Source organism: Drosophila takahashii, chromosome 3R (genome assembly GCF_030179915.1).
Source record: "Drosophila takahashii strain IR98-3 E-12201 chromosome 3R, DtakHiC1v2, whole genome shotgun sequence".
NCBI classification, from domain to species: domain Eukaryota; kingdom Metazoa; phylum Arthropoda; class Insecta; order Diptera; family Drosophilidae; genus Drosophila; species Drosophila takahashii.
Genome location: NC_091681.1, coordinates 29,964,811 through 29,983,722, shown reverse-complemented (window position 1 = coordinate 29,983,722; position 18,912 = coordinate 29,964,811). Strand labels below are relative to the sequence as shown.

The window sequence follows — 18,912 nt, the reverse complement described above, 5'->3', positions numbered from 1 at the left end:
ACCAAGGTTTGGTATTTTTTAACATCTCATCACTGACAGTGTCACCATGTAGGGTTGTGAAAATATATAAAAATAACGTATCGATGATATATCCTTTTTTTCGAAAATATTAAATGGATAGGCCTAAAAACAATTTAAGCTCCTGATTATCCTTGTGGACTCCATTAGTTTATCGCATTGCTATCGACCGGTTATGCGCCTCAAAAAATCCTTAATTTGTGTAGTCTTCTTCAAATGGGCTCATCTTGTACTTTTTGCAACTTCGTTTCAGTTCAGTTTAATTTTCGAAATATCAAAAATATATTTTTAAAAATAGCGATATTCAGGGTAAAAATATCACGATATGAATATTTATTTTTATTCGCAAATATCGATACATAAATATTCTCATGCGTTTTGCACATCCCTATCACACTGTCAGAACTGTCACGAACGAAAGAAAAGAACTGTTTCTGCAGACTATTTACATTTACAAAATTATTTGTATCAGATAGTGAGCCGTATACATAACGAGGTGTAGCAGACGATGCACTGATGTAAAGGCGCAGTGCCAGAGAAACTTTTTGGCGTGTTCCCCGCGTGGAACTGCATTTTTTTTTGTTTCCTTTCCTCAGTTTTGTGTGTTAGGTGTGTGAGCGAGAGGGCGAGCGAGTGAGGAGTGGAGCGGAGCGGTAAGTACCGACGGCCAGACAGAGACAGAGAGAGAGCGCAAAAACGGCAAACGGCGTACGGCAAAAAAACAACAACCAACGCCTCGCCTTTTGCAGGAAAAGCCCCGGAAAAACCGAAAGGCTGAAAAAGTTGAAAAACTAAATATCGAAAACCCTTTGCCAGCAACCTCAAAATACGAAATACCCGACCATTTTCCATTCTCAATCTGGGGCTGAGGCTGCTCAGCTGGATGACAGGAGAGGGAAGAGGAAAACAGGAAAAGGAAAATCGTAGCAGGCGCTGCTCGGGAATTCGTAGAAATCGAATCAAATTGTAATTTCTTGTAAATGCAAAATTCAAGCATACGTTTTATCTTTCTCCGACGCCCAATTACAGAACAAATTACCGTGAAATTTTAGCACTAGCCGTACGTTATTTTGTATATTTTTGTACGTATGTACGTGTACGTGCTCCTCGTCCGTCTGCACAAATGTGGATGTGCATGTGCATCGTAGAGCTCGCGAATTTTTATACATGGAATATCTGAGCCATCGGCGTATTCCGGATTCAGCTAACCACCACGACGACGAGGACGAGTGTCTGCGGGGAGAAGGAAATCGTATAGAAAGCAAGGAGTAGGAGGAGGAGGCGTAGGATCACTCAGATCCCCCAAGGATCTCAACGTAACCACCACCACCACTGCCTTTTGGGGCAGCGGACTTAGCATCAGGATACACCGCATACCACTAGGATCCACACATCTGCCAGTCGAGTGGAGTCCCCAGGGACAACAGCAGCACAGGAAGCGGTAAGTCATCCACTGGATCCTCTCATTCGCATCCAAAATCTACTGTTTATTGTAAATAATTCGCCTTAGTTATTGGTTTCTTAGTTTAGTGCACACACACCACTTTACCCAACATCCAATACGAATGCACTCCCAATTAGATCGGCACCCACACATTGGTCCAACTGGTTTTGTTTACAAACAAACGAGAAGCAAGTGAGCCAGGTTTTCGTTTTCCTCGCCATCGAGCAAAAACTCTGCTTGCAGCGGCAGCTTCTTCACTGGCCGGAAAACAGGTTTTCTCCTGTCTTCGAGGTGCTTGGCCTTAAACTGCAGCGGAGTTGGCTTTTCTAGGCCAGCACAGAGCTGCAATGGGCACGCAGTACAGTGAAAACTGGCAGAGAAGGTCTTGAACCTTATTAAAGTCGAAAGAGCTTAAAGGGCCTTCAAAAAATCCTTCAATGTTGTTCCCAACATTTATTTATTTTATATTTAGTAAAGAAAATCTTCGTTTTTTGAAGACTTTAAATACCTAATATTACCCAAGTCATATCAATTACAATGATCTAAAAAAAATACCTAATAAAAAAGAACATATTGAAATGAGCAACGATTTATTCAGTTAAACCCATTGATTTTCAATAAAGTTTTTTTTTTTTGGTAATAAGAACTAGTGTCCTGCATGAGTGTACTTGGAAGTCAATTTTTAAAATCAGTTAACTTGGATCACTTTTTTCATTTTATTTTTTCATAAGGAAAAACAAGTGATTTAATATAAAATAAATAGATATAAAATAGTTTCGAATCACCTAAATAATTTGCTTAGTAATTTTATCACTCCCACTCACTTTTATTCTGTGCTTGTATCACTTGTTTTTTTTTACGAGTGATCAAGTGAAACAAGTGATCCAAGTTAACTCACTTGAACTCACTCACTCTATTTTCAAAAAATTGACTTGTTTGTCAATTCAAGTGTACTCATGCAGGACTCTAATAAGAACTTCAAAGGTACTTATGAATCTTGACTCAATTTCCGAGTAAACACTTTTTTCAAACGATCGTTGCTACTTCTTAAAGACAGGAATGCTTATAGGGCTCCCAAATAATAGTTTAATCTTGTCCCCAACATTTATTTTATTGCAAAGAAAATCTTAGTTTTTTGAAAGTATTAAATATTTAATATTACCCAAGTATTATCAATTATTTAAATATATTCGATCTGAAAAATTTCAAATAAAATAAAATACATTTGTAAGACGATTTATTTACTCAAACCAATTGATTCCCAATAAAGTTTTTCTTTTTGAAATAAGAACCTCAAAGGTACTTATGACTCTTGGCTCAATTTTTCGAGTAAACACTTTTCGCAACCGATCGTTGCTACTTCAGCTACACACAAATGATGATGCAATTGTCATATTCTTATCAATCAGCATTGTGCCTAGTTTAATGAAATCTGCTTAACAAAACAACAAAGAAATACTATCGTAAACACTATCAAGTGATCCAGTTCTGGCTGTCTCCACTGTGGCGAGGAAAGTGCTGACGGAATGCCAAACTGGTTGTGGCCAAAACAGACGACAGCATGCCATCGCTCTCCTCCCACGCCCGCTGGCTGCTGCCTCTTTGTGTTGTTGCTCCGCTTTGAGGCCAGGCACTGACTAATAGCGCCACTTGTTACCGTGTGTCACCCATCCGCTAGTAGTCGGTCTCAAAAAGTGACTAGTCCATTGATAAAACCGCCGATAAGGTGGCGAACCATCTTCGAAAGCATTTTGGATGTATACACGCCCCGCGAGTGACATCATACTCCAAGTTCCAATTAAAGAGCTCAATTAAGTGAGCAACTTGTAGAAAAAAAGGGGCTGAAATAGGGAGTGCATTCGTGTAGTCTAAAGTATATAGTCATAAGATCCTAAACATGCTGCTTTTTTGGTTGCTTCCTCACCCATTCGATTCAATAACTCATCTGCATGCATTCCACCGCTTTTGTCTAATACGCCAAGCATTTCCCACATCGCCATCACCATTTTCACTTCCATTTCCATCTTACTAACATTACAATTTGTACATCTGTTCTGTTCCGGCCGCGGTTTTCTTAACTCTCCGTGTGTGCGTGTGATCGTGCGATTGAGTGCGTGTGCAGATCCTCCGAAGGTCCTCCTATGTACCCACAACAGGGAGGGGGTGGGAAGGGAACCAGGCCACAGTCGACACATCAGCAGAATCACAACCACCAAGCCCAGCACCACCAGGCGGCGCACTCGCATCACCATCACCTCCAGCCGCATCAGCAACAGCAGCAGCAACAACAGACAGCTCAGCAGCAGCAACAGCAGCAGCAACCCCACGCGCTGTTCGTTCCGAACCACGGCGGTCTGCACCACCACCAGCAGCAGCAGTTACTGCAACAGCAGCAGCAGCAAATCCAACAACACATCCAACAGCAGCAGCAGCAGCAGGCGCAGCAGCAGCAACAACAGCAGCAGGTGCAAGCCCATCCGCCGGTCATCTTTTACAACACCCAGCCAACCTATCCCGCCCACTCGGCGGCGGTCAGCAACAATGCCAACGGCGGCGGCGGCGCTGCTCTCCAACTGAGCGCCGCCGCCAACAACAACAATCCCCTGGGACAACATCCCCACAATGTGGGCCATGTTGCAGCCAATGGAGTGGCGCCCAGCGCCAATTTAACCCGTGCCCTGAGCAATCCTACTTTACCGCCCCATTATCAGCAGTCAGCTGGCCTGATCGCTCCCGCCGGCGGAAATGCAGCCGCTCCGGCCACCTACATCTCCACGGCCTATATACCTTTTAATCAGACGGGACAACTGATGGGCATGCAGTCGGCTGTGCCCTTTCCCACGAACGGAACGGCTGGAACTCCGGCTGCGGCTTACTATGCAGCGGCGCCACCTCCGCAGCAGCAGCAGCAGAAGCAGCTGGCGCCAAATGGCCAGCAGCAGGGACCTGGCGGAGCAGCGGGAGCTGGTCAAACGCAGGCGATTACCTTTTACCAACTGGGCCACGCGGCACAGAACGCGGCTGGGAGCAACGTGGTTAGCGGTGGCAACTCGCATCGCGGCAACATCCGCGGTGGCCAGAGACCTGCGGCCGCCGCCCAGCCGCATCCCAATTACTTCACCACTTACGCTGTTGCGCCGGGAAATGCACCACGTCCTGCTCCCGCATCGGTGGCTCCCATGATGAACTCGAGGAATGGCGCTTTGAACGGGGCGGCTGCCTATCATCTGCCCAACTTTATGGCTTTGGGACCGCCGGCAGGAATGACTGCGGCTCCCATGCTGGCTCCAGCTGGAATGCCCGCTCCGCCTCCTCAAGCGCCAGGTGGATTGCACACCTACCAGCCGCACTTGCAAAGCAGCAGCGCCACCACTTTGCCCAGTGTGCCGAGTGTGGCTGGAGTGCCGGCTGTGGCCAGTGGTTTCTCAACCACTTCTTTGCCCACTCCGCCTGTGGCGGCCGCCCAACCACTGGGCGGCAATAACGACAAGATCAGCAAGCGCAAATACGCCATTCCCATCATCCATCCGGACACCAAGGAGAATGTGATGGATCCGAAGAGCTCGGTGTTTATTAAGAAGGACTCGAACTCCACGCTAACTCCGAATTCGGATAGTACCATGTGCCTCTTTCAGGCGCCCATCCTTATGGACTCGGCCTCGGCGTCGTCGCTTCTGTCGGGCGCCATAGTGGATCAGCATATGCAGACTGTGAAGTCGGCGACTTCGCTTAGTCAGTCTGGTTCCTTGGAAAAGGAGCCGCCGGGTATGGTGTTTGGTGAGGAACCTGTGGGAGGTCAGGAAGTGCTCCCATCCCCTCCACCGGGAGCCACGGATAAGGATCAGATTAGCGTCATTGTCAAGGACATACTGGCCCACTCGGGCAACACCGATGAGCATCTAAGCTTCTGGCAGTACAGTGACGGTGAGTTTTTAATTTTGCGTATATTATATAATATATTTGCATCAGAATACATATAAGTTTCAAAAGAACCATCCCAGCAACCTGTTTTTATCACAATCTTATAAACAATCTGTTGAAAATTTACTTCAAAATTTAAACGTATACGAAAATAGTGTTGTAACAAAGACAAAAACAGTTTGAAAGTGTAAACAAGACAATTCAATTATAAATTCATACCTGGGTATGTAAGGCATTCGGCCAGCCGAATTTGTCCCTGCTTTTAGTGCACAAGTCTAACAATTCCCCTTGCAGTGGACAATGCAACGGAAACCCACGATAGCCTACAGCTGGTTCACTCGGATTTGAATTTTCCCGAAGTCATTGACGCCGGTCAGCAGCCCGTTTTGTTCCAGGAGCAGGCCAAAAAGCAGCGTCCCAAATCGGCCAATAAGCAAAGTGAGTGGGGGAAATAGTAAAATGATTTACATAGACTAATCTCTCTCTTCTCAGGCACAGCAACGCCCACGTCCATTGCGAATGACGTAGCCGAGGCAGCGGCCAGCTGTTGCCCAGGGATCTCCATCCTGTCCAGAAGCCAGCCGATGCTGACACCAGCCAGACCCTCGACACCACCGCCAGCTTCCCGTGTCGCCCAGCAGAAGCCAACCAAGTCGATAGCGACCACAGCTGTTCCAGGTTCGGGTTCACCCAATAGGATATCGAACGTTCCGCCCGCCACCTCGACCACGACCAGCTCGGGGGCCTCCTCGTCGGCTGCCTCCACACCGACCCACGCATCTAGGCAGCAGCTGCAGCAACAGGCAGTGAATAGCAAGCTGCCTCCAGGAAGACACTCAACTGCAGCACAACCACCGGCTGCCTCACGCATCTCAGCCGCCGTTTCCCTGCTCGCCGGCACATCCACTCTCACCACTATCAATCCAACCAGAAAGCAACGAAAGGCCCAAAAGCGGGCCAAGGAGCTGGAGAAGAAGAAACAAAAGTCCTCGATAACAAGCACCACCACAAGCAGCCAGGGGCAGAACAACAATGGCAATGGCAAGGGCAATGGCAACGGCGGGCCAGAGATCAACACAAACAACAACAATGCTGCCAAAGTGACCGCAACATCAACAACAACCACACTGACAACAACCACGGCAACAGCAGCAGCAACAACCAAACAAGGAGCGACGGCTGTCGATGAGACAAAGGCGACTGCGCAACCGACGACTGATAAGCTTAGTGCAACTAGTAATAATCCTAACGTAAGTTCTACTCTAAGAGACCCCATGCTCAATCCCCTGGAGCAGTTTTCGAGCAACAACAACAATGATGAGGACGACAATGACATCGACGCGGAGGCAGACAGCGATCCTGAATGTGAGTAGTAATATAAGATTTTATATCCTTTGAATGGGATTACTTATAATTACTTTAATAAATATTATCTTCCCCAGCTGACAGCAAAGAGGACAGCACGACGAATATTCCCGCAGGAAAGTCAGAGAAGCATTTAGCCAACGAGGAGATTGTGGCCAAATTCTTGCAAAAGGCCAGCCCCAACACATCCGCCGCCGCTTCGGAGACACAACAGCTACAGTTCCTTAACAGCAGCAGCTCGGTTTGCGAGGAAGATGAGCCAGTTCCTCCGGCAGGAGCTGGAGGCGTGGTCAAGGCCGAGGAGAATACTGAAGTGGAAATCAAGTTTGGGGATTTCCATGAGGAGCCGCGTCACGACACAGGTTTCATATGCAGCTCCACATGGTCAAGTTCGACGATCAGCAAGGCAGCGGAGGATGACTCCTCGCAAAGCAGCAAGAGTACTGATAATGTGGATTGTGCTCCCAAGATAAATGCACCGCTTGCTGGGGAAAAGAACGCAGGAAGCAAGAAGACTTCGCCACAACATCAGGCCAAAGGACCCGGATCACCCAAAGCCAAGTCGAAGAGTCCAACTCCGAGCCCCAGTCCCGCTCCCCAGGTGCCCAAAAACTATCGCTACAGCATCGAAACGCTGCGTGAGCTTTCCAAGCGCAGCGACTCGCTGAAGCCACCGATGGTTCCCTGCCAGAAGGGCGACTGCATCTCCCAGCTGTTCGTCTCCCGCCAGCAGCAACCGCAGCAGCATCTCGGTCACGTTCACGGCCAGCACATCCAGCAGTACCAGCATATGAGCTTCAACGAATCGATGGACTATGTGCCCGGCAAGCGTGGACGTGGCCACGGACCCAATAAGAAGCACCACGATGGACATATGCAGATGGGAGGTTCCGGCGGCATGGGCAACATGGGAGGTGGCGGAGGAGTAAACAACTCGAATCAACGCCATATGGACATCATCCGGGTGCAGCTCTCGCTTAAGGAGGAGATCAAGCTGTCTGAGTGCGAGAACGCCTGGCAGCCAGGCACACTGCGTCGCGTATCCATGGCCGGTGGTCAGGATGATGAGGACGATGTGGAGGGAGTCCTGAAGAAGGTGCGCGGTATTCTCAACAAACTCACGCCCGACAACTTTGAGGTGCTGCTCAAGGAAATGTCTAGTATTAAAATGGACAATGAAGCCAAAATGACCAACGTAAGTTGACTGCTTTATTTATTATTATTACAACTAAAATAATATTCTTTTCAGGTCATGTTGCTGATCTTTGAGAAGACCATTAGTGAGCCGAACTTTGCGCCCACCTATGCCCGTTTCTGCAAGGTGCTGTTTCACGAGATCAAGGCAGAAAACAAGTCGCTTTTCACCAGCTCTCTGATAACGCGGATTCAGCACGAGTTCGAGTCGAATGTGAACGATGCAAACGCGAAGGCCAAGAAACTGCAGCCCACCATGGATCGCATTAGCCAGTGCTCGGATGCGGCAAGAAAAGCTGAGCTGCGCGCCGAAATGGAGGACCTGGAGTACCAGTTCCGACGTCGTGCCTGGGGCACTGTTCGCTTCATCGGCGAGCTCTTCAAGCTGCAGTCGCTGACCAGCGACCGAGTGCTCAACTGCGTGGAGTCGCTGCTCGAGCACGGCTGCGAGGAGAAGCTGGAGTACATGTGCAAGCTGCTGACCACCGTGGGCCATCTACTGGAGGCCAGCCAACCGGAGCAGTACCAGCTAAGGGATCGCATTGAGAAGATATTCCGCCGCATCCAGGACATTATAAACCGATCACGAGGAACGTCGCACCGCGGGCAGGTGCACATCAAGATCAGCAGTCGGGTGCGCTTCATGATGCAGGATGTGCTCGATTTGAGGTTGCGCCACTGGGATCAGCCAGTCACCGCCCAACAGTCGGGACAGCAGGGCGGTCGCGGACAGCAGCGGCACAAGCAGCACGACGATGCCAAGGATCAGTCGCACCACCAGAGTAGTGGACGAGGTAGTGGCGGTGGAATGAACCAGCATCAGCACCAGCAATCGATGCATCAACACCAGCAAAAGCATCACCATCAGCATGGTCACGACGGCGGCAACTACTTTATGCAGAAGATGCCCAACAAGCAGCATCACGAGAACCAGACTGTGAGCATTGATCCCAGCAAGCTGCGTTTCAGCAGCAGCAGCGTCAACGACGATTCCATTGCCAAATTGGGCAACTCTTCGCATTACCAGTGGCGCAATGCGGGCAACCGTCCGGTCAGCTCGACGCCAGTGAACACGTCCAATGCTCCGCCGCCCACATCGCTGCTGAAACGGCCTGGCCAAAACTACAGATTTTCACCGTATCAGCAGCCGCCGCCGCCATTGGCCACACCCATCACGACTGCCGGTGGTAACAGCAGGAGCCATGTGGACCAATCGCCAGATGCTGCTTTTGATAGCAAGAAGTGCCAGGAACTTATTACCAAGCTGGTCGAGGAGGCACTCAACACGCGCGACTGGCAACCGGAGGTGCTGTCGATTTGGCGTTCACACAGCGGCTCGCAGCAATCGAAAACTCTGCACTATCTGCTGATGGAATACCTGCACAAGTCGACGGTGAAGCGCCAACAGCGTCAGGCCTGCGCCAGTGTCTTTGCCTACCTAATGGACAAGGAGGCCGTGGACAAGGAGATCTTTGGACAGGCGTACTCTCGTTTCGGCGACGACTTCCCCGATCTGCTGGTGGACGTGCCGAACGGATGGGGTTATGTGTTCGAGTTCCTGGGTCCCATTATTCACTCGGGCCAACTAGACCTCAAGGATGTTTGGCAGCGGCGCTGGCTGGACGACTTGCTCTGCACGGAGCGCTTTGTGTACGCCTTCGTTAGCTATTTTGTGCAGGAGTTCGGAGCCGCCTATGCCCGCAAGCTGTGGCACAACGATTACAAGCTGGATCGCGGGCAGATGTTCTGGAACGATGCTCGCAAGTACAGAGAGTTTGTGCAGTCGCACAGCTTTTACTTTCTGGACAACAATCCTGGCCAGAATCAGGGACATACCAAGGCGAGGGCACCCACCACGCCAAGGTCGCCGGTGGAGCACGTGGAGCGGATTAGATACCTGCTCGCCCTGTCCTGCGACATGGCCATCGACTACATCAACACGAACGTGGCCATCAATGACAACTTTGTGAGGCAGCTCACTAGATTCCTGTGCTGTGATTTCGCGCTGACTGTGATGACAAAAGGCGGTGGCAACGCCAGGCCGCTGCAGCTGAACACGGAGAGCTTTCGCAGCCGGTGTACGCCGCTGCTGCGACTCTGCATCGACGCCCAGGAGGCGCTGGAGATCGCTTGCATAGACGAAGCGGTGGACTCGCTGCAGCAGCACTTTATGGCCGAGTTCGAGGACGATATGGCCGCCGGTGAGACCATCTGCAGTACGTTCAGCGTGCTGTACGAGAGCGAAGTGATCCCCAAAGAGTCGTTTGACAAGTGGTATAAGCTAGAGATCGCGCACTCGTCGGCCTACCGACGACCCTTAATCGACAAGCTGCGCGGCTTCATCGAGGAGATGTAATACCAACCAGCAGTAACCCAACCAAACACCACAACGAAGTAAACTAACAACCATCAACTGAAGCATACAGCAACATCGTTTGAAACCCATCCTCAGACTAGGCGCGGTCGTAGGTGTCCAGTCAAGAACATAACTCAAACGATCAGTCTTAAATTTTGCTTGTGAATCTTGCAACCCACAGTGGGTGACATATGCCAGGTGTCGCCCTAACATAACACATATTTGTTGTACGATTGTAGATCTGTCATAACGAGTATTCCACACACACTTATATGTTGTACGATGAATAGATCTGTCAAAACGAAAATTCTTTGTTTTTCAACACAGATTCCTTTGAAAAAAAAAACCTTCAAGACACATTATCCATTTCATTTGTATCACAACACGTTCCTTAAAAGAAAGCTAAGATGATTCCCTTTCGATGACTTGGTCATAATTCAACACAAAGATAAAAATATTTACACATTACTCGTATCCAAAAAATAAAAAAAAAAACCAACAAAAAAATTGAAAAACTATGTATAACAGAATCTCGGATGTCGAAAAATATTTTCAAGATTTCAAATTCGGACAATGCGTTACCCAATTAAAGCTGGGTATATAAATATATTTATGTATATTAACACATGGACTATTCACTTTCGTAAACCCACAGTATTTCGTTAATCGTTAAAATTAAAGCGGACATCATTTATAGAACTAGCTGCGTAGCCTAGCATACTTTTCTAGACTTATAACGAATTTTTGTTTATTTTACCTTTCAGTACAAAGCTTTATGAATTCGTTTTGTTTGTTAATTTGATTAATTTAAACGATTACCAACATTAATTTATGTATTTTCAATGCAAACGGCTCAAAACATATACGAAAATTAACCCCTCTTCCTAACAGGTCTGTATTTCCAATCTCAATTCTGAGGCTTCTTGTTCGACTCAGAAATTTCACGTATATTAAACAAATATATATAAATAATTTATAAAAACTATACGTACGTATACTAAAAAAATGTAAATTATAAAAATCGTAAAGACATGTAAAGTATTTAGCACACAAAGCATGATTATCCAAAGATAAATCTTAAAATTAGCTGTAAAAAGGAAAGAAAAAATACACTAATATTAATTTCGAAAATATATTAAACACATTATATAGCTATTTAAACCAAATTAAAAAAAAAAAATTAAAAATCTAATCAAGCCTAGAAGCATACACAACCGATAACGAGAGAAAAAAGCAAAAACAAAGAGCTCTAAGCCGCCTTTACTTAGTTATTTTTATAAAATTGAACGAAACAAAAAACGAACTAAATTGAAAAACAAAAAGAACTCAATCTCAAAAATTTATATATAATATTTAAAGCGAGGCAACTAACACAAGTAGCGAAAAAAAGAGTTGTACTAAACTCGAGAATTTTGTGTATAAACTTTAGGTTTTTTTATTTTTACACTACAAGTGACAAAATATGAAATTGATTTACGGCAAAAGCAAAGGAAATTGTACGCATAAGTAATTAGCAAAAGAAACACAAGAAAACCCATAAAAACCGATGGAAAAATACAGTTAAATTAAAATAGTTAAGAATTGACAAAAGAAAAAAAAACCAAGCAAAGAAGGCAAATGAAACGCTTCTGCACTAACAAGCAAATATTTCTAAAGCCAAGCTAAACCATTTATAAGCTTAAATCGAGCAGTGGGCGTGGCACTTTAACTAGTTTCGTAGCAATTTTCGGCAGGCATTCCAAATGCTTTCGGCCAACTTCTGGTATAAATTTAACCAAGGCAAACTGGTGTCCTGCATTTTTAGCAGTCGAAGCAGAAGATTGAGGAGAGCAAACAGCAGAATCCGAGCGAATGTGTAACACCACACCCAGCAGAAGCACACACATGTGGCACCCAGGGCAAAATAGGGAGACAAGAAAAGGGCGGGGGCAAGGCAAGATTAAACAGAAATCAAGAAGAAATTGTAAACAGCAAATAATAAAATCGAAAAGTAAAACTCCAAGGCGTTTCAATGTGGGCCCCATTCCTAAGGAAAAATTCGTCACCCTCAAGGCATGCAGCACACACACTTCCATCCAAACGCATTACAATGTACCCCCATCACTCCCGAATCGCATTCACCATACCCAAAACAAAACATACAAAACACTCATCATTTGGTGATGGCAGCATTAAGTCACATTTGCATTGCTTAGCATAAGTGGTTAAGGATTTGGCTTAAGGCTTGTGCGCAGGCGAAACGTAAGTTAAGTTATTTCTATAATCATTGACTAAATATACAAATATTTTCATCCTTTTATCAGGCAATAAAACTTTTTGAAAATGGAGCGACGCGGACGCATTCCGGTGGCCAAGTTTCGTACCCAGGAGGCTAAGACACGCAGCCGAAGTCGCGTGAGGGAGCCGGACTACAATGAGCAGGATCCGGAGCACGATATGTTCACCTTGCTGGAAGATAACATTGCCCTCAGGGAGGAAAACAAAGCTCTAAAACTAGAGATCGAAACACGTATGTTAAAACTTCTAATTTATCTAAGTTTCCTGCTATCCTAATTATCCAAAAAATACCTGCAGATAAAACCACTCAGGAGGAGCAGCAGTCGCAGCACGACAAGGTGTGCGTGGCCCTGGAATCCCTGCAACAGCAGCAGACCACTTTCGAGTCGCAAATCAAGGAGCTGAACTCAAAGTTTAACAAGGCTCTCAACGAACGAAATGCTTTGGACAAGCTGCACAAAATGAAGGTCGATCAGATACACAAGTAAGTTCAAAGATAGCATAAAAGAAGAGATCAAGCTCTTATACTTTTCCATTTGTAGTCTCACCAGCGAACTGGAGCATATTCGCGAGAAACAGCAGGATCAGGTGCCTCAAATAAATCCCCGCTTGGTTCTCGGATCCGTAGAACTTAAGCGAAAGCTCTTCAAGATTCTGCAAACGGGCAGCACGGACAGCGCTGACAGTATCGGCACTCAAGAGCTCGACAGTCTGGTCGATGTCAACTCCGAAGGGGTGCCCATCACCAGCAGCCTTGTGGAGCGTCTGGCCGATGAGTTCCTGACTCTTAAAAATCTGACTAGTGCCGTGGAGCTTCAGTTGTACGAGGCCAACGAAAAGATGGCCGAGCTGTTGGAGCAGGTAAGATGAGTTGATGGAAAATTGACAATAGCACTGAGTATTATAATATTCAGATTGTAATAAAATCTTTCTAGATTAATAGATTAAATACTTTTTTTGAAACCCGTTATAAAAATAATTTTTTCCAAATAAGATTACTTTACAAGTCTTAAAAATACGAACATTCTAATGGCCGTTTTCTCGTCCTTTTGTAAAATTTAAAGTAGGGTTAAAACAACGATTTCCCATACGATATTAAACAAACGGGCGAGAAAACGGCCCTAAACGTTCTGATTCGGTCAGTTATTTGTATAAATTTAAATAGTAATTTTTGTAAATTCGTGATAAAAATGTTTTAATAGAAAATGGCAGTACACATCATTGAGCCCGCTTTTGTGGTAAATAGATATCTCAATTAAGTGACCGATGACTATGAGTTTAACCTTAACTTAAATCTATTCAAATAATCACTCTTATTTATTATCAATTCTTTCATTCCTAATATAGCAACACGCAATGGAGGAGGAGAACGAAGCGCTGCGTACGGAAAACACCAACTTAACCAAAGTGGCCAAGTTGCTGACCGAAAACATGAAGGAGAGTGTGGAAACTAGCCAAAAGTAAGCCTAATATTTATTGTAAAAATGTACGAGTTTAACTAACTGAATTTTACAACAGAATGGAGGCCGCTCTTATCAAGTTGAAGCAACGTAACGATGAGCTCACAGCGAAGACACGCGATCTGACCGATGGGCAGCCGGGATCCAGGAGCAGCACCTCGTCCAGCGTGCTGAACGAGCAGGTGGAGTTCGAGCAGATCCAGGACCAGGTGCAGCAGCAGGCCAGGGAGCACAACGAGCGCATTGTGGAAATGGTTAGTCCCGAGTTCTTGTCACTCTTCGATTTTGCACTTGGTCTATGGTCTATCTATCAAACTTTCTGTTCTGTCCATCTGTCAATCCATTAGCAAACACGCAGCGTGTTTGACCTTTTCAAGCCGTTCTCGAATATCTTCAAGAGCAGCTGAACGACAACAAGATCAGCTGGCGAAGGCGATTCCCTATAATACGATCTGAGAAATGCATGGAATGTGCCCAGCTGGGCATGTTGTTGTTCGCGATAACTTGGTGATGGGTCTCCTTCTCCTCCACCACCAAACTACCAACTGAGACACGTAAGCAACTCGCTTGCCGTGCGCCGTGCTATCTCCCCCCGCTCACTATTCCCCTGGCTTTCGATGCACTAACACCTGACCCCCGAAATGCTTTGATAGATCCACTAATTTTCTCAACCCAACCCGCTCTCTTCCTGCTCGCCCGCCCCGTTCTACCCTTGTTCTTGTTTCTTGCATTTGTAGCAAAATCTAATGGATGCGGCTATAGCCAAAACTACTAACGATGAACTAAAAAAATTACAACTTAAGTTGGAGATACTCGAGGAGCAGCTGCGCGAGGCAGTGACGCGGGCTGATCATGCCGAGGAGCAATTGGCGCGCTACCAGCAGTCCGAGCAAAAGGCACTAGCTGCTGCTCCTCCACCTCCGCCGCCGCCTCCGCCTCCAAAACTGTTTCCTTCCGGAGGATTGGTGGCAGCTGGTGGCAGCTTGAGTGACCGCATTGCCGGACTTAGCTTGCGCAAGGGCAGCGGCGACAAGATCATCGAGAATGTGAAGCATCAGGTACAGGCCGAGGCAGCAACAGGTATGTAATCCAAACTCCTTTCCAGCTGGGAATATATGTGTGTGTCAGTGGGTTGGGTTCAAGTGTCAGTGCCACATTGATGACCCCAAAACACGTTGCCTTTCCTCTGCCCTTGGTCATCTTTTTATTGGATTTTTATTCCGACTTTAGGGACCTTTCATAAGGGCTTGAAATTTAATAAAGTTTCAGAGCTGCTCGCCAGCAACTTTTGACCATTGTTGGAAATATCTGCTCTCAAGGAGCTCGAGTGGCAGATGAACTGCTTGGACTGGACCCTTGGGTATGAGAAACTATGCGCAAGTTGAATAGACTTTGAAATACTTGGCCCCCGAATCGATTGGAGGAGATTAGTTTGCCAGTGCATTCATTGTCTGTGCGAAATCGGGAAATTGGCCTGAAAGAAGCTGTCAGCAGGAGGTTTTCCCACTCATGTTAGCAGCCATGTGTCTGCGGCTAATCCCCAACAGACGTGCGTTGACAAGTGCCTGCCATTGTCGCCGTGTCCTGGTTGATCTGGTTGAAGGGCCCAACTTGTTGCTGTCAATTGTCAGTTACGCCCACGCCACTCATCCTTCTGCCGGGTGGCTCCTCCTCCTCCTCCTCTCCTTACACACGCAACACAGCTACCCAACCCGTCTGCGATTGTAATTGATTTTACCTACACGTCGGCTTCTTTTACGGCTCAATGCAGGCTTTCACTGGCTGGCTTTCCGCCTGCTCCACCTCCTCCACCCCTTTTCCATCCCCTGTTTTCTGCTCTGCTGCAGCAGCAACTTCTTAATTAAGTTTGCGAGCAGCTTTTTGAAAGGGTCAGGGGATAGAGGGAGTGGTTAGTGATGCCCTGGACAGATATGGAATCAATAGGTTGCTATATATTTCTGAGTAAAAATAATATTTATAAATAAAATATTTTTAAAATTTGAAAATCCCTTGTGAAGGTTTTACAAAAGCTCTAATTAGATGTCACACTTTCTATAACAACATCATTGTTGTTAATCAATTCAATTGACTTTCGAATACTAGATTTTGTCATGCCTTCAGTCCGAGTTAAAAGCCAGTGGAAACTTAATTAGGTTTGAAATTTTACACCGCTCAAACGATGGATTTACTGATTGCTTGACATAATTTCATAATACATATGTTTGTAAGTATACATATATAGCACGACGCCGAGGTGTTTACTTTGCCGTTGCACTTGTGGGCCATCTTTGCCGTTTAATTTTCGCTCTTAGAACGATGAAACAATTGTGGAGAATTCCCGGGGTGAACGAATCTATTTCGATAGGAGGAATATTAAATTCGAGATGTACACACACAGCAATACTTTAAAGCCAGTTGTGAATAGAGAAATCCTCCGCCTGCACATGATAAGCTCAATGAAAATGAAATCAACTCATACGCCCGCATCATATTGTAAATAAATTCCTTTGTGCTTGTGTGTGCAGCAAGGCAGGAAATGCATGATTACATTATATAAACCCTTGGCAAATATGTATCTACGTATTTATGGAATATTGATCCAAGTTCGCTGGTCCACAGCTACAGGTTATGACAATTAGGTGATTTATCTTGCGACTCTATTCCTAGTGAATGAATGTAATCCTCACTTACTTGGGGTAAAAACTTCGCATCAAGCCAGCAATGTCAGGGCCATGCTTTCCTCACAATCCCAGTCCACATCCCACACTTTCACTGACACTGCACACTGTCACTAAGCACTTCCGTTTTGTTTTGGCTCTGGTTTCTGGTTTCACTGCTTCTGTTGCCCACTTTTTGGCGCGCACCACGAGTCGTATGCGTAACGAGCGCACATTCAAATCAAAATCAATCAACGCGCTTATTGTTGGAAGCCAGAAAAACGCAGCCACGAATGTGACGATATGGCATACGGATATATATAAATATATATAGAAATATTCAGATATATATGCGGATATATGGACCTCCCGAGCGGAGTGGAGCGGAGAACGCGCGCGCGTCTCTTGAGGCACGTGAAGCGTTTGAGCTGCCAGCCAGCCGTACATCAGCTTTACGGCTAGGCATCAGCCAATGCTCGTGCCCCGGTCGCACTCGTCAAGTCAGGCTCGTCGTCCTGCTCGGCGGGGAGGCAAAAACAAATGAAGCGCTCCACACCGGAACGAAGTGAGGCGAGGCGAATGGAAATGCTGATATTGTCCAAGCCAGGCTGTGTCGTGTGTATACATAACAACAAGTTGCTGCCATTGTTGGTGTGCCATGGCTGCCATGGCCACCAGATACCTGCTACCATCTACCAGCTTCACTTTCTACGGGAGACCGACCTCCATGACCTGCCCTGTTGCCGAATCTACGGGCTTAAACGAATTGTCTTTGGGTATGGGAGTGCGGGGTGCGGAAATTCCAGCACACATTTGTCAATATCCTGGCCAACACTAAAGCTCTCTGCGTCTCTGAGTGCCATTTCCGGTTTCATGCGATACATTGAAAACTTAAATTTGATTTAAGTTTCGCCCGTGCCGTGCCGAGGTACCGGAGAACTGGAGCAAAGGGCCTTTGCCTGGCTTCCGTGCCCCGGCTACTCGGCAGGGAAACCCTGAATCGCCTGAATTTTGGCTTTAAGCGAAGCTCTCGCATTTTTCCTATATATTTTACGCTTGCCTTGCACAGCTTTATGTCGGCTCCTGGTTTCCCCTTCCCTTTCCAAACTGTCAAGCCCGGGGCCGTATCAAATTCGACGACGATGATGACGATGGCGGAGAGGACGCAATTTATTATTTTTACGAGAAGGGGCCAAGCCATAGAGAGCCGTCCCAGAACCGCAGGCCGCATTGTTGTTGCTGGTCGGCCGTCCATGGCTTATTATTATTATTTGTGCGTTTTATATTTCCGTGTTTTATTGCGCCACTTTTCCTGGTCCTGCCAGTCCTGGTAGTCCTGCCACCCCCACTGAAAACACACACACACATCTTGAACAGTAGATTTCCATTGACTTGTCCCATGGTCCAGCTTCATTTGTCGACGGTGACAGTTGCTGAGTGCTCGACATGGTGCTCGCATCAACCCGTTTTGGCCTTGTCCGTGATTTATGTCCAATTGCCACCTACCAAACACCCTTTAAAGTCGCAGGCTTACTTGATTACTTACGGTGAGTATTGCCTGCTTTTGGGGACACGGTTTCGTCACCTCTTTCCTCTAACAGCTCTAACCGCATGTTCGTTAAGCTTTAGTAGCGACTTATTGTAAAGCCTAGGTCTCATGGCACTTCACCCTTTTTGTTCCAGGTCTTGACGCTCTGATGCGCGAGTTCAAGTCGGGAGGCGTGACCCTGCGGAGGCGCAATCGCCGCAAGACGGGCACCAGCGAGGCCCTCAAGGAGATGTTCCAAGTACTAGAGATAAGTCAGAAGCAGAACCGCAACTCCAAGATATGCGTGGACCTGCACTCGGCCCGCGGAGTTGACCTTTAATCCCGTTCCTGCCATCCTTCTCACCCACTCTCTTACACTTTGGTCTCAAATCTCAGGACCCAGCTGTCCCTGAACAACAAACATTCCGTGCATTTTCAAACCGTATTATTGTGTGCCTTTCAAGGAGGAAACCGAAGCCATTTTACAATTTACTAATCTTAAGCCCCACTTTTGGGATGAATTTGCTTCATACAAAGCTGATTTACCTAACCTAATATTCACTTGACAATATTAATTTATAACTAACATTTATCCGACCTGGTTAATGTGTTCATTTTAACAGGTTTCGCGTTCTACTAATCAACGACACCCCCAAAAATATCTTGAATAAACTTTTTTAACCAAATATAAT

At 46.5% G+C, this 18,912-nt stretch overlaps 2 protein-coding genes and 1 long non-coding RNA gene across 7 annotated transcripts; 2 read left to right on the top strand and 1 right to left on the bottom strand.

Moving 5' to 3' along the window:
* Positions 1-1,320: 1,320 nt before the first annotated feature.
* eIF4G2 (eukaryotic translation initiation factor 4G2) lies at positions 1,321-10,854 on the top strand. 2 transcript variants are annotated; one of them, XM_044395719.2, is made up of 6 exons: positions 1,321-1,459; positions 3,585-5,386; positions 5,678-5,821; positions 5,876-6,748; positions 6,826-7,943; positions 7,998-10,854. In XM_044395719.2, the coding sequence occupies exons 2-6, from the start codon at positions 3,604-3,606 to the stop codon at positions 10,296-10,298; spliced, it is 6,219 nt and encodes a 2,072-aa protein (XP_044251654.1). In that variant the 5' UTR covers positions 1,321-1,459; positions 3,585-3,603; the 3' UTR covers positions 10,299-10,854. The 2 variants fall into 2 exon arrangements, with proteins under 2 accessions (XP_044251654.1, XP_070072797.1); XM_070216696.1 differs by lacking the exons at positions 1,321-1,459; positions 3,585-5,386 and adding an exon at positions 5,481-5,606.
* LOC108065307 (shootin-1) lies at positions 1,322-18,886 on the top strand. 4 transcript variants are annotated; one of them, XR_011419013.1, is made up of 8 exons: positions 1,322-1,459; positions 12,602-12,807; positions 12,873-13,059; positions 13,118-13,436; positions 13,923-14,035; positions 14,094-14,289; positions 14,383-14,589; positions 18,376-18,513. XR_011419013.1 is itself a non-coding variant. In XM_070216697.1 (8 exons), exons 2-8 carry the CDS (start codon positions 12,621-12,623, stop codon positions 18,558-18,560), a joined length of 1,530 nt encoding a protein of 509 aa, XP_070072798.1. In that variant the 5' UTR covers positions 1,322-1,459; positions 12,602-12,620; the 3' UTR covers positions 18,561-18,886. The 4 variants fall into 4 exon arrangements, 3 of the variants coding, with proteins under 3 accessions (XP_070072798.1, XP_070072800.1, XP_070072799.1); XM_070216697.1 differs by lacking the exon at positions 14,383-14,589 and adding an exon at positions 14,773-15,115 and having other exon boundaries at positions 18,376-18,886; XM_070216698.1 differs by lacking the exons at positions 1,322-1,459; positions 14,383-14,589 and adding exons at positions 10,993-12,539; positions 14,773-15,115 and having other exon boundaries at positions 18,376-18,886.
* Positions 2,858-3,506, bottom strand: LOC138913338 (uncharacterized). The gene is made up of 2 exons (XR_011419014.1): positions 3,387-3,506; positions 2,858-3,303 (listed from the first exon to the last, which is right to left on the bottom strand). It is a non-coding gene; the product is annotated as an uncharacterized lncRNA (long non-coding RNA).
* Positions 18,887-18,912: the final 26 nt, after the last annotated feature.

What these genes read in the sequence shown, in the direction of transcription:
- LOC108065307 (XM_070216697.1), top strand. Translation starts at nt 12,621, where the DNA reads ATGGAGCGACGCGGACGCATTCCGGTGGCCAAGTTTCGTACCCAGGAG. An exon ending in AAGGTCGATCAGATACACAA is followed by an intron (nt 13,060 to 13,117) that starts GTAAGTTCAAAG and finishes TTCCATTTGTAG; the next exon opens with TCTCACCAGCGAACTGGAGC. An exon ending in ACGAGCGCATTGTGGAAATG is followed by an intron (nt 14,290 to 14,772) that starts GTTAGTCCCGAG and finishes TTGCATTTGTAG; the next exon opens with CAAAATCTAATGGATGCGGC.
- eIF4G2 (XM_044395719.2), top strand. Translation starts at nt 3,604, where the DNA reads ATGTACCCACAACAGGGAGGGGGTGGGAAGGGAACCAGGCCACAGTCG. An exon ending in CAAATCGGCCAATAAGCAAA is followed by an intron (nt 5,822 to 5,875) that starts GTGAGTGGGGGA and finishes CTCTCTTCTCAG; the next exon opens with GCACAGCAACGCCCACGTCC. An exon ending in GGCAGACAGCGATCCTGAAT is followed by an intron (nt 6,749 to 6,825) that starts GTGAGTAGTAAT and finishes TATCTTCCCCAG; the next exon opens with CTGACAGCAAAGAGGACAGC.